The sequence below is a fragment of the Mustelus asterias genome, chromosome X, assembly GCF_964213995.1.
Source record: "Mustelus asterias chromosome X, sMusAst1.hap1.1, whole genome shotgun sequence".
Classification (NCBI taxonomy): domain Eukaryota; kingdom Metazoa; phylum Chordata; class Chondrichthyes; order Carcharhiniformes; family Triakidae; genus Mustelus; species Mustelus asterias.
Window position 1 is genome coordinate 783543 of NC_135834.1, and position 16857 is coordinate 800399.

Genomic DNA, 16857 nt, shown 5'->3' on the forward strand with positions numbered 1-16857 from the left:
GGCAGCCCATATTCCCCAGAACCATCCCGGAACTGACAGGGTTAAATTCTGAGCTCACACTGGGCTGGTATTTCTCTCCAGTCTCGAAGATTAAGGTCCATGAAGAGAAACTGCTCCCTCTGGTTGGGGTTAGAGGGGGAAGAATGAGGCGGGGGCGGGGGCAGGGGGGGGGGGGGGGGTAGAACCTTGAAATTGGAGCCAGTCCGTGTTCAGGGGGTGGTGCCAGGGAGCGCTTCCTCACACAAAGTGTGTGTGTTGCAATCCTGAACTATCCCCCCCACGCCACCCAAACTGTCGGGGCTGGGAAGGGTCAGTTGAAATTTTCGAAACTGAGATGGATAGATTTTTATTGGGTAAGAGATGAAGGGTTATGGAACCAATGAGGGTCGTTGGGGTTAATATACAGATCAGCCATGATCTGATTTAATGGCTGAACTGGTTCGAGGGGTTAAATGGCCTTTTCCTGTTCCTGTGTAACAAACTCGAGAAATAGGCTGAATGGCCCCCTCCTGTTCCTATGCAACAGACTCGAGAAAAGAGCTAAATGTCCTCCCCCTGTTCTTGTGTATCAGGCTCTAGGAGGAGGAGGGCTGAATGGCCTCCTCCTGTTCCTGTGTAACAGGCTGGAGGAGGAGGGGCTGAATGGCCTCCTCCTGTTCCTGTGTAACAGGTTGGAGGAGGAGGGGCTGAATGGCCTCCTCCTGTTCCTGTGTAACAGGCTGGAGGAGGGGCTGAATGTCCTCCTCCCCTGTGTAACAGGCTGGAAGAGGGGGGCTGAATGGCCTCCTCCTGTCCCTGTGTAACAGGTTGGAGGAGGAGGGGCTGAATGGCCTCCTCTTGTCCCTGTGTATCAGGCTCTCGGAGGAGGGGAGGGGGGGCTGAATGGCCTCCTCCTGTTCCTGTGTAACAGGCTGGAGGAGGGGGGCTGAATGGCCTCCTCCTGTTCCTGTGTAACAGGCTGGAGGAGGGGGGCTGAATGGCCTCCTCCTGTCCCTGTGTAACAGGTTGGAGGAGGAGGGGCTGAATGGCCTCCTCCTGTTCCTGTGTAACAGGCTCTAGGAGGAGGGGGGGTGAATGGCCTCCTCCTGTCCCTGTGTATCAGGCTCTAGGAGGAAGAGGGGCTGAATGGCTCCTCCCCTGCGTAACAGGCTGGAGGAGAAGGGGCTGAATGGCCTCCTCTTGTCCCTGTGTATCAGGCTCTAGGAGGAGGGGGGCTGAATGGCCTCTTCCTGTGGAACAGGCTGAGGAGGAGGGGCTGAATGGCCTCCTCCTGCCCGTGTGTGACGTTCTACCTATTTCAATCTCCCAAGCCAAAAATGCATTGCCATGGTTTTCCCATTCCTGTTCTGTACTATGATGTCTGCTTGTTCAGGATGAGGTTGTCAGGACAGATGTTTCCACATCATTAATGCCCTTGTACAAATCAGTCGCAGGTTGGCACCATTGTGACTGTACAATCCCAGACTGAAAGCTGCTTCAGACAGAATCCAGAAGCGAGAAAAATGCATCACTAAATCATTTGAAGTATTTTTTGAACGCATTACAAGTTTTATGTTCATCGAGCGGAAACCTCTTGGTAGCAATCGGGTTTCCAGTATCCCCTCCAACACTTCTGTTTCCACACAGTCATGATGGAAATTCTGTTTGAAAATCTTATCCGATGTTAATAATTCTCGTTTAAAGCCTCGCCCTATCCTGCCCCCTTTCTCCCCAAAAAGTTGTGGAAATTTCAAACCTAAGATCTATAGATTTTAGCTGAGAGGGTTAGGAACCCAGGTGATGTCTGCTGTGCAGAACGTTGGTTTTAAAATGTTATCTCAGATTGTATCCGATACAGTGAACACATTGAAAACTTGTCCAGTTTGTCTCACCGTTAAAAGTGGATAAAGACAGATCAGAACTTCTTCGCTCTCTCTCTCTCGGTCGGGGTCTTTCTCACACCCAACACAAAATAAAGTGGAGTATGTTTTTAATGGTCTGTACAAGGAAAAAAACGAATATTAATAAATCCGACATAATACTTTCAATAATTCGATCTGCTAACTACAGATGGGGCAAGCTTTGGCGAGTGATTTTACCCATGTTATTGTGAGCACAAATCTGGGATCAGCACAACCCAATGTCCAGTTCTTTCAACTTTATACACAAAACTGGTTACCAATGCAACTCAAGTTAAAGGGAAATCGGAGAGTATACAGATAACGGGGCTTAAGTTTTAGCTGATTAAATCGAATGATACACAATCTGGTGCTGTTGAAATCTTGGGATATATAAACCTGATCACAAGAAACTTGTTTCCTCTTTTTTCGAATCTCAACAAATGTTATCTTCTGTATTTTGTTTACTGGGAGACATTTTATTACTTTAAAGTCGCCACACAAATACAGGTTGTTGTTGAAATTGAGATTTTACATTACCTGGACGGAAATCTATTTTTGTCCCCTTAATCTATACCCAATAATAATCTTGCAATTGCAAATGAGGATGTGAAACTAACGAAGCGAACTTAAGTTTCGGTTGAAGTTTTCACCTCTCCATTAAATTGCTGAATCCCACATCTCGCATTGCAACATTGGGTACTGCCTGACCTCTCTCTCTCCCCTTCTCGGTTGTTTTGGTTCAAGTGAAGCTGAGAATCAGCACAATTTCAACTCCTGAAACAACCACAGAGCTCGCCAGACTTGGAAACCGGCATTTCGAGGGGGTTTAACGCAACATTGCAAATAGACAGAGACGAACGGGTGAATAAACGAGTGATTAATAAAAACAGTGCTTTGTGGTTTAATGCTTTAAAAACATTCCTGTATTTAATATGAAGTGAATCCAAACTGGGAGGGGAACTGGAGCCTTATTATACAACAACCAAACACTGTAAAGACCCCCCCCGCCGTCTCTCAGGAAACGATGCCGCAATTGTGAATGTACCCCATAACTATCCCCTACCCCAAAGATAATCCATTATTGCACAAGAGTTAAAATATTAGGCAATGAAAATGCGAGGAAGACATTTCGGATAACAGCTCGAATCCCGAGCGCTGGCCACAAATAGCAATAAACTTCAACAATGTTTATTACAGGTCAGTTTCACAGGCGCGCGAATGCTTGACCGTCATTCTTGGTTAATTTCAAAGCGGAATTTACGAAAAAAATACAATGAAACATCAAAGATTTGAAAAGAAATTATACTAATTAAACACGAGTGATTTCTACGTACGAATTATAAAGTGCAGGAAGTATATACTGTCTGTCCATAAAAATAAGAATTCTGAATTGTGTCTAAAAGCAGGAAATACTCCAGATTGCGCACCTGAGAGCACAATAAATGCGAGAGAGGAACAGAAAGGCAGCCTGAGAGAAGGTATGTAAGTGTGAGACTGAGAGCGGGGCTAAGGAACGGATGTTAACTGGCACTGACACAAGGCGATTTCTTATTTCTTCTCTCTCTCTCCTCCTGACAGCCAGAAAGCCTTTTGTTTGGCTCTTCAGCCAATCCTGGATTTTTACGACACAATAGTTGTGGCCAAAGTTGTGATATAAAAAGGGGCGCCTCAGTTGATCACTTATCATCCACAGCGTGTCACTCACCCACTATCCTCTCCTCTCTCCCGGCTAGTCTAGAATCCAGGACTTTCTCTTCATTCTCAACAGGGCACAGCACACGCTCACACACACACACAAAGTTCAGATCATGCATAGATCACAGGTTTTCCTTTGCCTTCTGATCTCCCTGGGATTGACAGTCAGTGACGAGCCGGTCTTGGAGAAGGATTCAGAAACTGGGGAGAGGGTCTTAGACCAGGCGGAACCTGGGAGACAAGAATGCTCTGCCTGTTTATGGAGGGAGCACAGCAAAGCTTTGAGATTGGAATCCATTAAATCTCAGATCCTGAGCAAGCTGCGTCTGAAACAAGCTCCCAACATCAGTCGAGATATTGTCAATCAGCTCCTGCCCAAAGCTCCCCCTCTGCAGCAACTGCTGGACCGATATGATATCCAAGGGGATGACTGCCTAGCCAAAGAGCCTCTTCTGGAAGACGACGAGTATCACGCCACGACAGAAACTGTCATTACCATGGCCACCGAACGTGAGTACCTCAGTCTCATCTTCCACACACTGTGATAAGCATGTCGATCGGCTCAAACAGAAATTAAAAGGGAAATGTTGGAGAATTCAATCTCCGAATGTAGATTTTAATCTTTAACTGTGGCCGTTGCTGTAGTGAGAGTTAAACATGATGTCGCTATCCAAGTGCTAACAGCCTCGTGTTCCTGTGTCGGACACCTCCGGTAGCTTTAACATTGAGGAAACTGTTTTTGGAACAACCCCTTACCGGTTTCACGTGCAAATATCACCAAACAGTAACTTCCATGGTACAGTCCACGTGCCAATATTATACCCAGTGATGTTTTCAGCCTGCGGTTCACGCACCAAATCACATTCAAAATGATACACGCAACCATTAAGAGCCACTTCGAAACTGTAGCTCATACTACAATGACACAAATAGTTATAAACTGATATCACAAATACTAATTGATAGGCTATTGCTCACACATCATTAACTATATTTCATAAAATATCACAGTAATAATCACAGGAATAGTAATTTTTAGACTATAGTTTATAACATCACAGTTTCTAGATTTTGATTTATTCTAGACTATAATTCATAAAGTAACAGTAATTCCTAACTGTAGTTCATAAACTAACAAACAGCAGTTTATAGAGTATAGTTAATATCAAACCAGTAACTTCCAGACTATAATTCTTGAAATATCACAAACACTAATTTCTAAACTATAGTTCATAAAATATCACATTTCTAGACAATCATTCATAGATGGTCACAAACAGCAATTTCGAATCTATAATTAAAATATAAATAATTTCTAGACTATAATTCATATCAAACAGTAATTTCTAAAGTATAATTTAAAATACAGTAATTTCTAGTCAATAAAAAGTCTTAAAAATATAATTTCTAGGTGATAAATTGATTTAAAAAATCACAAACCTTAATTTCTAGTGTGTCATTCATAAAATTTCTAGTCTATAATTCATGAAGTATCACAAACAATGACTTCTATAATTTATGAAATATTGCAACCAGGAATTTCAGGACATTTCATGAAATATCACAAACCATAATTTCTAGATTATTGCTGCAAAATATCAACAGTAAGTTCATAGAATACATTCATAGAATATCACAACCAATAATTTATAGGCTATCATTCATAGAATACTATAAATAGCAATTTCACAACTATCATTGATAAAACATCGCAAACCCTAATTTCTAGAGTATAATTCATAAACTAACAGATGGCAATTTCTCGACTACAGTTCATGAAATACCATGAACAGTAATTTCTATAGTCCACACAATGACACAAATGATAATTTTCAGGCTATAGTTCATAAAATATCACAAATGGGAATCTCCAAAAATAAATCTCTTACAATAATATCACAAAACACTAATGTTAAGCAACATCGTGGCTACGGTCTCCTTGGTACTCTTTAATGCCACTCAATTAAACATCCTGTTTGTTGTCCGAGGATGTGTGGGCCAAATTGTCTGCCTCATTGGCAAAGCATTGGAGTTCACGCTGCAGGAGATTTGGCAAAGCAGGGTTGGTCTTTGTGAAGTTGAAGTCAACCCTGTTGTGGAGACAGGTGCAAGCTACATGGAGGATGGTTGATGAGAGTCATAACTGGGAGGAAATAAGAGATTGTACATAAGCAAACAAGTGCCAAGGTAAGTGCCCCATCTTTTGCATACATGCTTACTGCTTGGATATGGAACAAGTGGTTCCAATGAAATGTCTTCCTCCTGCACACTTGAGGAGAGAGCATATGAAGAGCATTCACCTTTTCTTTTGCTGCACTTTGGAGTAGAACAGAGGGTGGAGGGAAAAACTGCAGTGGCGCACAGCAATACCTTGCACAAAGCAGATACCAGGTCAGCTCACAGAGTACTGCCAGCAGAAACACACCAGCTCAGAGTTATGTCTCCAGTGAGGGAAGTGATCAGGGCACGGGTGCTACTTGGGGACACCCAGGGAAAATCCTATTGTCTTCTTTGCTTTCCTCTGTTTGCAGGTGCAATCAGAAGGAGAGGACCAAGACAGGCATTCGCTGGGAGTGTGGGAGTGGGAGATGGAGTATATTGGCAGGGGTGGGAGATTGAATATATTGGTGGGGGTGCAGGGGTAGTGGAATGTGGTGAGCATTTGGTTGCAGTTGTCAGAGCAACTGACACCACTTAAGGATTTGGAGGATAAGCAACAGAGGCCATTGGCTTGGATGGATTCGCAGGCTTAGTATCACCAATGAACAAGTATCCTTCATACTTGTGACTCCCTTTCATCATCTGCATGGCAAGGAATGTACGAGTGAAGTGGTTGTATGAGACGCCACATGATCTGACGTCTATTTAAAAGCATAATCTTACTTAGGCATTGTAAGCCCCATTCCTTTCCCCTGGAAAGTCCTGTCAAAATAAAGCAAGACAAGTTGGTTCCAGCAGGTCCTAGCACATTACAATAGTTTGTGACAAGCACTCTTCCCACCTCCGTCACCCAGTATGTGTATTCTAGAACCTAAAGACTGGAATTAATGAGTTTGAGGAAGAGGACACCATGTGAATCACAAGTGAGGAGGAGCAGATGGAGGTGGCAGGAGAGATTGGTGCAAAATCTTGCCAGGCTGCAAGCTAATGCCACACTGTGATTATACAGACAAGGCGCTCATATTCTACTGGGCCTGCTTTCATATGGGAGTTGATGCTGCAGCAAAAAGGACATTTGCTACATCTTTTGAGGCCAACATGAGTAACCTGCAGTCTCTGACAGAGAGTGGACAGAACGGCACTTCTGCCATCACTGAGTCATGTGGGAAGGACTTGAGCAGCATGTCATGGAGCACATGTGACCTTCAGAAATCAGCAGGAGAGCCCCAAAAACTGAGAAAACAAGCACTGAATGGTATTCTCTCAGCAACACTGCCCAGTCTTTCCAATTTGGCAGTGTTTCGAAAAGGAGTGACAATCTGTTTTACCTACATCTGACACACCCATGGACTACTCATGCAGGTCATACATGGGTGCCCAGAGTGGGTGTCCAGAGTGGTTGCCCAGTCATGGTGCTTGGCATGGTCCAATCGAGTGGTTTATTTTCAACATGTCCACACGTCCTCCCATTCCAACCAGGCACCTCAAAATATTTGAGCAAGTGCCCGAGAATGGGCTGGCATTGGCATTGTTTGATGTCGCTCCAGCTGTAGCATCATGTCACTCCATCATACATCCAGAGTCCAAGGTCAAAACCATCCCAACAAGCCCAGTGGCTCCTTTAAATTAAAAGGATTATTTGAAAACAGCCCAAGACAAACACGCCTTATGGGGTTCACCAAGGGGAAACACAAGTGTAGAGTTTAAACAATGTTATATCTCAATATCATCTTGCCCTTGTATTGGAAATGCTTTTAAAGGAATGTACAGCAATCCTTGGGATGACAATATGTAGACTTTCCATTATCGGATGTAGTTCTTGATCAGAGTTCCAAAGTAATCTTCCGGCCTGTATATCAGTGACGCCCATGTCAGTCTGTGTCCTCCCCCTGTGGACCTGCTTCTTGTTATTCCCCATGCTCATTCTTCTTTGGGGGCCAATATTTTGCAGTATGAAGCAAATGGTAAATGCTTCTGGAGACTTTGGCTGTGGTGTAGGAGAACACTGTACTGAGTGATGCACAGGATGAGGAACAGACCATTCAGTTCCATGAACCTGTTCCGATAGACACTGGAATTGCTGCAGCAACATCAATCTGGTGTTGGGGTTCATCAACTATAGCTATAAAGGGTCACCCTTATCCAGAGAAATCAAGTGGTGGAAATGTTCCTGCTATTGAATCACCTGAGCAATCCAAAGAGACAGTGACTGTATCAGGCAATCTTCAGTGGCACATCAGGATGAGAGCTACTATGTTTGAGGTGGGGAGGGGGAAGAGGAGACACTCATCAGTTTTCCTGTGGGAAGCAGACACCAACTAGATAGGGCACACAACATTTATTTGGTGGCTAGGTTCTCTTGGGTGCAGTCACATGTAGTACACAAGGTCCTTCATGACAACCCACGGCCTTCCAGGAGATTTACCTCAATTACTCTTCAGGTGGCATCGGACCAGAGGTATCATGTATGCCAGTGGCTGTTATCCAGAAGCAGCCTCATTGTGCAGCCCCCCCAGTGCTTGAGGGGAGAGACTGTCTGGATGATTTGTAGGAGAACAAGACTACACTGTACAACCATGGCTGTGGACACCTTTGAGAAAGCCCAATAGCTCAAGTAGCTTGACCTGGACAGTTCAACATCTGTTTGGGGCTATTATCCCCATCTTTAGGAAATTGGACCATCTAATTTAGACATGATGAAAGGCTGTTCAGTAATGTTTTAAAAGTTACTTCAGAGAATAGAACTAACATTTATGCCATACTTGATGGAGCCCACAAGAGCACACATCTCCACATTTTACCTTATGTCAGCAAACATTTGCAACCAAGGGACCTGGAAAACCTGGGCAGCAAATTTTATGCCATTAGCCAGTGCCGAGGAGCGGCGGTCTTCACCCCAAAATAAGACTGCTCTCCCTTGGTGCACTTTCTGCTGCAGGACCTCTAACTCTTCAGCATCGCAACAGCAGTGTTAGTCACCTTCCCCCACTGTGCCACTGTGAAAAAATAGTTTCTTTTCACAGTAAGCTGCAGCTTTGCTGGATTCTGTGCTCTTCCTCAGCCAAGAGTGTTCTCTGGCTGAGCTCTACCTGTTTATTATCCAATCCAAATTAATGCAAGGATTTCCAGCACCATATCCAGCAGGTGTGACAATCCCAACTTCTCAGGCTTATAAAATCAGGGCTGTTGTATTTAAATATGTCCTGGCAGTAGCCTTCTTTATTTCTACATTGCCACAGTGACTTCACTTCAAAAGCACTGCACCAGCTGCAAAACATTTTGGGGCATCCCAAGGTTGTGAAAAACATTACAGAAATGCCTTTCTTCTCCCTTCCTGTTGCCACAGAAATGGTCGAGATTATGACTTGATGTTAAAGGCCAGGGTCGGAGAGAGGGCTGAAGCGAATCAATTCAAACAGCAGCATTTTGTGGGTTGGAATATGTTTAATTGGTAGCTTGTGTATTTAATGGACATAGATTTAAATCTGCTTTGGTCAAATTATTTTTGAAAACCTCAGTCTGACTGGCAAAATTAAGCAGTTTGTCCAAAGCTATTAGAGAGAGGGGAAAATTTAGCAAAAGAGATATTTACTTGAGTGATTTATCTTGTCAGGCAGGTAAAGATCTAATGGAGACAAGAGGAGAAGGTTCTCCTATAGTGGCCTGAGGTGTTGAACATGAGAAAAATATTAATTTTTAAATCACAAGAATATAACCAGTTTCCTCAAAATTTGCAGCAAAAGCCAAAGTAATTCTCAGCTTCTCCACTTGGTTAGCTCCAGCTTGCAATACAGCATTAATTGCAAAGTTTGTTTTAGCCATATAAACAGCTTGTACACAGAGAAAAAAGGAGGAAATAAAAATGTTAAATGTTTGATGCAGAAAGAGCAAAATGCTCTTGAAAAGTTAGTTTACTATGGTGTATATACAAAGAGTAATTTTGAGCTATAGATTGTGCCTGTAAGCCACAATTGGTCATTTTAAGTTATACCTCATAAGTGTAAATCACATTATACTACAGATCGTATGTTAACTTACTTTTTGGCTATGCCATAGATCATAAGTCGCAAAGTCATTTTATGCCATAGGTCCCGAGTAAGTCGCAAAGTCACTTTATGCCATAGGTCCCGAGTAAGTCGCAAAGTCACTTTATGCTATCATTTGCAAGTTGCAAAGTCATTTCAAGCTACACTTTGTATATGTATGTTGTAAACAGTCATTTTGTGCTATATGCAAGTGTTGCAAACATTGTTTCCTATTCTGTAATTCAAAATTTTAATGTTACAGTTCTTAACTTTGTAATTGGTTAATGTTGTAAACAGTAATTTCGAAGCTAGAGTTCAGATCCGATTAATATTTCTGGGCAGTTTTTCATGCAGTAATTTGTCCATCAGCAGTTTCTAGACTTATAGTTTGTATGCTAATGTTACAAACAGCAATTGCAATATTATGGTTCACTGGTTGATATCATACAGTAATTGAGATATTGTTCATGTATTCAAATTGCAACAGCTTAGAATCTAATATTATAAATGGTCATTTCTGGATTATTATTCCTGCACAATCACAAACAGACATTTCTAGATAGATCACTCTGAGTGGGATAGGATAATCAATTGTGAAATAAATTTTTAAAACTTATTTACTGAAACAAAAATAAATTAGTCTTTTGGTAGTACAGAACTTGAGTACAGCTGAATAAAAGAGAATGCTGTCAAAGCTTGTTGTCTTGTACTCATCAGGACAAAATTAGTGAGAATACCAATTGTAAAGGAAATAACAATGTATACTGCATAAGAGTGCTGATTGGTTGGCAAGTGGACTCCGATTGATAGAAATGTTGCCATAGAGAATGCACCAGGAAACATTCAACTACCAAGCTTTTGTTTAAATTCAAACCAGGCAGGTCGACTCTGATTGGTCAAGGCATTGCCATGGAGAATGAACCAGGGAATGGCTGTCCCTCACACTTTTGCTTAGTTGAAAAAGGCACTATGTATGAACATGCTCCTTCTGCAAAAGTCAGGGCCCTGCTTGCAAATATATATAGCTTCTAGCATGTAAGTGAGCCACACTACAAGCTTGAATGGTAATCTTAAATTGGTTGTCAGTGTACTTCTTAGCACAATCAGGATTGTTTAGCAAGTGTTGTCCAGTTGCAGAATCACTGTTTGGCTGTTCACAACAGGCAAAGTACTGACTGTACCCAACTAAAAAACTCAAAACATAATGTTCAACATTAGATGATATTCCATGTAATTCCATAATTCTGTCCTGATGAGTGCAAGATGAAAAGCTTCAATAGCATGTCTCTTTTTTAGCAATACAGAAGTAAATGAGATCAGAAACTGTACTATTTAATTGTTTCAACAACAAGGTGTTTTCATCAGCTTTCATCCTCAGAAGACAGACATTCTTTTAACTCCTTGAAAGGTGTTCTCTCTCTCAGAAATGATCCATACTTTCTTTTCCAGGTTGTAACCACTCAAATTGGAAAGAGTTTCAAAAGGCACAAACAAGTCTGAAACTAAAAGAATTCTCTGGAAAATATCACTTTACAAAAATAATCGCAAATAAATGGCATGGTGGCAGAGTGGTTAGCGCTGCTGCCTCAGTGCCAGGGACCTGGGTTCAATTCCGGCCTCGGGTCACTGTCTGTGCAGAGTCTGCACGTTCTCCCCGTATCTGCGTGGGTTTCCTCCAGGTGCTCTAATTTCCTCCCACACTCCAAAGATGTGCAGGTTAGGTGGATTGGCTATGCTAAATTCCTACTTAGTGTCCCAAGATATGTAGGTTAGGGGAATTAGCAGGGTAAATATGTGTGATTACAGGGATGGGGCAGGGGACAGACATGGGTAAGATACCCTGTTAGAGAGCTGGTGCAGACACGATGGGCCAAATAGCCTCCTTCTGCACTGCAGGAATTCAATGATTTTATGAAAAGTGGAGAAAGCGGTTACATTTTGGTTGACAAAAACTCCCCCCAAGAGGAAATATGTCTGATTAGTGTTTGCTTAGAATGTTTGTGACATTTTTGCATAAAATTACTATTATATTTGTGAAATTTGGCCATAGTGCACCTGTTTCCAAGATGCAATCCAGCCTACAATGGTCCCAATATGGCAACTAGGAAGTGCGCTGCCTGCCATATTAGGTAATTGAAACACGACTGAGAATGTATGCCAGCATTATTTATAGAGCGGAATATTTATTTAAAATAGAGTCCTGTGCTTCTTGGAGGACCCATTATCAGTTTAAAAAAGTTTCATGATGTGGGTGTTGCTGGGAAGGTTACTATTTATTACCCATCTCTAGAAACTCTCGAGGTGGTAGTGATAGGCTTTTCTGAACACCTGCAGTTCATGTGAAGTTATTCCTCATTACATAGTGCTTGAGGACTTCTCATTGAGACAGTGCCTTGACATCCGAACAGAACATATACTGATATACATAACATATACATACTATGTATCCTGCTAGACATAAAATGGTCAACTTAGACAAATAGCACATTGATTCCTAAACAAACTAAATCTGTGCTGGTGTTGATTTTTCATTTTATTTCAAGTACAAAAGTTTCCATCAACTGCTCAGCACCTCAGTCGCTGACTGATCCATTTCAATGCTTCATGCTGATGAAAACACCCAGAGTCAGTAGGTACCAATGTTAACCTGTACAATTAGTCATGTAACTTGAGACCATCGGTGGCAGCAGTGTGCACCATCCACAAGATGTGCTGCAGCAACTCACCAAGGCTCCTTCGACAGCACCTTCCAAACCCACGATCTTTACCACTCAGAAGGACAAGGGCAGCAGGTGCATGGGAACACCACCAACTGCAAGTTCCTCTCCATGTAACTCACTATTCTCAACTGGAACTATACAGTGAAGGCCCTTCTCTGTCGCTGGGTCAAAATCTTACACTCAGTGCTGTTAAGTAGGGAGTTGCACCTACACCAAATGGACTGCAACGGTTCAAGAACATGCCTCACCACCACATTTTCAAGGGCTATTAAGGATGGGCAATAAATGCTGGCCTTGGCATTAAAACCCTGATCCCGTGAACAAAGAATGAAAAGGAAAATGGATGATAGTTCAGAAACACTGTACAGCAGACACACAAAGCATTTGTCTTTGCTTTGAATATTATAATTTTTATTTTAGGTAATGACTTGTGCAAGGCAAGGGGAATTTAAGCTAGAAATCCATATTAAAGGACACATTTTCCTTTAAGGTCCATCTTTATAGCGCTGTTCAGCACATTTCTGTTGTAGAAACATGTTCTAAAGCAGCACGTTTGAAACACTGATATTAAAATGAAACAGAAATTACATCTTTGGCATAACTCGATTAACACAAGACGCGATTAACATGAGACATGAGACAGACCATGTTAGCTTTAGTTATTTTTAGAATGTTTGAAGTTATTTCAACATATGAATGTGTGCGCTAATCACATTCTCTTGCCTTCTGACCACAAAAATGGCAGAGCGAGCAGAAGTGTGCAAAATACAATAGATTGGGAAGATAGTCAGATTCTAGAGAGATAAAAGAGAAAGCGAGTGCATTGTACACTTCCCATTTTATCCAGGGGGGGTGGTATAAGAACCTTTGAAGTGTTACTACCCATGAAATTGGCAGTGTTTGCCATGTCTGTTTATAGCACTCCCGCTCCCTCTTTTGAACATTTGAACCAGCGTAAACCAGATTATAACCCAATGGGATGAGATCCCCTGCCCCAAAAAAACCCAAAAGGTGAACAAAAGGAAAACGTACATCTCTCTCTTTCTCTCCACACTTTAGAAATTCATTTAGAAATCTGGCACACTGACACAAAAAAGACGTTTCTCTCACCAATCGCCTACTTGAGTCAACAGTGAGGAAATGGCTTTTTTTTTATGGGTGACGTCTCATCCGAGGCCTCCCCTTGTCCAGTGGGAAAATAAATCGTGGAGGTTAATTAGTTAGGAAAGCTATTTATCAAACCTCTGTGACCCCATGAACCTTTAGCTAAGGGCCTCTTGAGTCTCAAAAGCTGTGAGGCACATATATGAAGTCTTGTCCTGGTTTGGTTTAAAGGTACCACATCAAATCAGTGTGTGCATCCCTTGAATTCTCTTTTCTTTCACAAAAGCTTCATGTATAAAGAGTTTTTTTTAAAAAAAGTGTGCTTTAGATAGAATCAGGAGAATAACAAAATCACAGGGTCCTCTAGAACAGGCTATACACTTGGAGTGCAAAGAGGAAAGTATGTGTTCCATAAGAACCTGCTTTGCTTGTGGTTAATACTACCACCTTTTGTCGATCACCTAGCAGCTTCATCCACTGCACAGCCTGTGACAATGGGTATAGCAGTGTAGCAGTTATGTTACTTACTGGAGAATGGAATTCAAGTCCCACCGTTAGGGAATTTGAATTCAGTTTTAATCTGTAAAGGCTGAGATCAGTAAAAGTGACCACAAAGCTATCAGATTGTTGCAAAAATCTGAATGGTTCACCAATGTCCTTTCAAGAAGGGAACATCCTTAACTGGTCTGGCTTAAATGTAACTCCAGTTGCAAATCAACCTGGTCAGCTGGCCTCCGAAGTGGCCAGGCAAACCAGTTTTAAAGGGGCAACTAGGGTTGGCAATAAATGCCAACGCTGCCAGTGATTCCCACCCTCCTGAGACTAAATTGAAAAAAGGCAACCTTTCCACTGAATCACTTGATCTGCCCAATGGGGAGTTTAAGATCCCCATTTAAGGGAACAAGGGTAAATGAACTTAGACGGCATCAGTAAAAGTTCACTTAGGGTGAATTTACACAACAGGATTGCTATAAAGAAGGTGAGAATAAAGAGCTGGCAAATATTCTACTGGAAGTGCTTACAAGGATTTTATGCTTTCCACCTTGTTTGTTTTCAGTTCTATCCTGGGCAAACACTTTGAGAGCCAGGTGACATTATGTGGGGCCAGAGATATGGGGTCGTGACCCCTGTCTGTTAGGGTAGGGTCATTTACTGCAAATGGGCTGGGACTGCAGCTGACTAACTGCCCGATGGCCGCAGGACACTATTAAATAGAGCAGCACATACTGGGGAATACAAATCCCAGTGCAATTCTCTGCAGATGTCAGTGGGACAAGATCAGTCTTTCATAGAATGAACATATTGGGTATTAAAATCGTGTTAACGGTGAATTTGATTTTTAGGACCATTAGTCAATATTGGACACTCCTGGTTTCTGGATTCGTTTAACTCAGAGGCTGAACAGTGCAAATTAACGCAGAGCATTTAAAATCCTGTCCCTTTTTACAGAATATACTTTTATCCTCTTACTAAATTGGGGATGAATAGCTTCCTGTAATGAACTGCAAATTGTTTCTCTGTGAACCAGCAGTAATGCTACAGCACTCTCTTTAATGGAGTCGATGGAGCAGAACAATATATTGCACACACCCAGGAGCGACTTGCACATCTAATAATTCTAAATAATTTTAACTAAGATCAATTTCCCCAGTTTTGCCCCCCCCTCTCAAGCATGCATCTCATCTGTCATATGTCAATCTCATTCACACATCCCTCAATCATTCAATCACATTTGATCAGAGTTCTCTCTCTGCACTCACCCTGTGTAACCTCTGGGCCCGGTTCTCTCTGCACTCACCCTGTGTAACCCCTGGGCCTGTTCTCTCACTGCACTACTCTCTCTAACTCTGGGTACAGTTTTCTAATTGTATTCACCTAACAGTGACATCATTGACTTAGGCATCCTGCAACCTGATCATAAATTGGCATTGCTCCAGCTTGTTCTGCTTAGTGCTTCAGATTTTCTCATTTACCAGTTCCTGAGCGGAAGCAATCCCCGACAACACTGCACAATGAATAACTAAAATCTAAGTGTTTGCTGGTTGCCAGATTATTTCCATTGCTGGAGAAATTAAAGCAAGGGGCCAAGTTCTCAATATAAGCACTGGATGCATGAAAGGGGAGGTTAGGAATAACTTTTACAGACAATTTTGCAATACTTTGCCACAATTTGATCAATGCTAATAACAGCATTAAAATTGGTCTTGGATCATTCCTGAATGAAGAATATAAGACTTGGGCCAGAAGCAGGAAAATTGAACTGTGTAAAATTAGACCCTCAAAGATGCTGAATCCAACAGAAAGAAAAACCTCTTCTTCTGTGCTAAAATTTCTAATGGATAAATTTTATGAATGAGACCTCCCAGCACAGTGCTTCGCATGATAAAATACATTTCAAAAAGTTCAAGTGTAAAAGGTCTGAGAGATCTTCTGTCAATTCATTTTATAAAGATTACAATTCCCATCATACTTTATCTTTGGAAAGAACCCGTTGAAATTTGGAACTGGCAGAAATGGGACTATGATTTTTTTAGAAAGTTGATAAATGCAAAGATTAAAAAAGAGGTTCACTGAAAGAATGACTGGTTGGTGCATTAGATTGAGGGTAGCAAGACATTAGGAAGGCAAATGACACACTGGCCTTTATCATCAGGGGATTGGAGTACAGGAATAAAGAAATCTTGCTACAATTGTACAGGGTTTTGGTGAGACCACAGCTGTAACGTGCAGTTTTGGTCTCCTCATTTAAGAAAGGATATACTTGCATCGGAGGCGGTACAGTGAAGGTTCACTAAATTGGACCCTGGGATGAGGGAGTTATATCCTATGATGAGAGGCTGAGTAAATTGGATTGATATTCTCTGGAGTTTAGAAAAATGCAAAGAATTGAAACCTACAAGATTCTGAAGTGGCTTGATAGGCTGGGCGCTGAGTGATTGTTTCCGCTGGTCAGGGAATCCAAAACACGGGAGCACAGTCTCGGGATAAGGAGCCGATCATTTAGAACATAGAACATTACAGCGCAGAACAGGCCCTTCGGCCCACGATGTTGCACCGACCAGTTAAAAAAAAAAAAAAACTGTGACCCTCCAACCTAAACCAATTTCTTTTCGTCCATGAACCTATCTACGGATCTCTTAAACGCCCCCAAACTAGGCGCATTTACTACTGATGCTGGCAGGGCATTCCAATCCCTCACCACCCTCTGGGTAAAGAACCTACCCCTGACATCGGTTCTATAACTACCCCCCCTCAATTTAAAGCCATGCCCCC

At 42.1% G+C, this 16857-nt stretch overlaps 1 protein-coding gene across 2 annotated transcripts in view; it reads left to right on the forward strand.

Moving 5' to 3' along the window:
- The first annotated feature begins 1408 nt into the window (after positions 1 to 1408).
- LOC144481959 (growth/differentiation factor 11-like) overlaps positions 1409 to 16857 on the forward strand; it is a 31560-nt gene continuing 16111 nt past the window's right edge. The window contains exons 1-2 of one of the 2 annotated variants that reach the window (XM_078201154.1): positions 1409 to 1429; positions 3704 to 4085. In XM_078201154.1, coding sequence (XP_078057280.1) covers positions 1409 to 1429; positions 3704 to 4085 — 403 coding nt within the window. Of the gene's footprint in view, positions 1430 to 3688; positions 4086 to 16857 lie in introns of those variants that run through there. The other variant, XM_078201155.1, reaches the window with a different exon arrangement.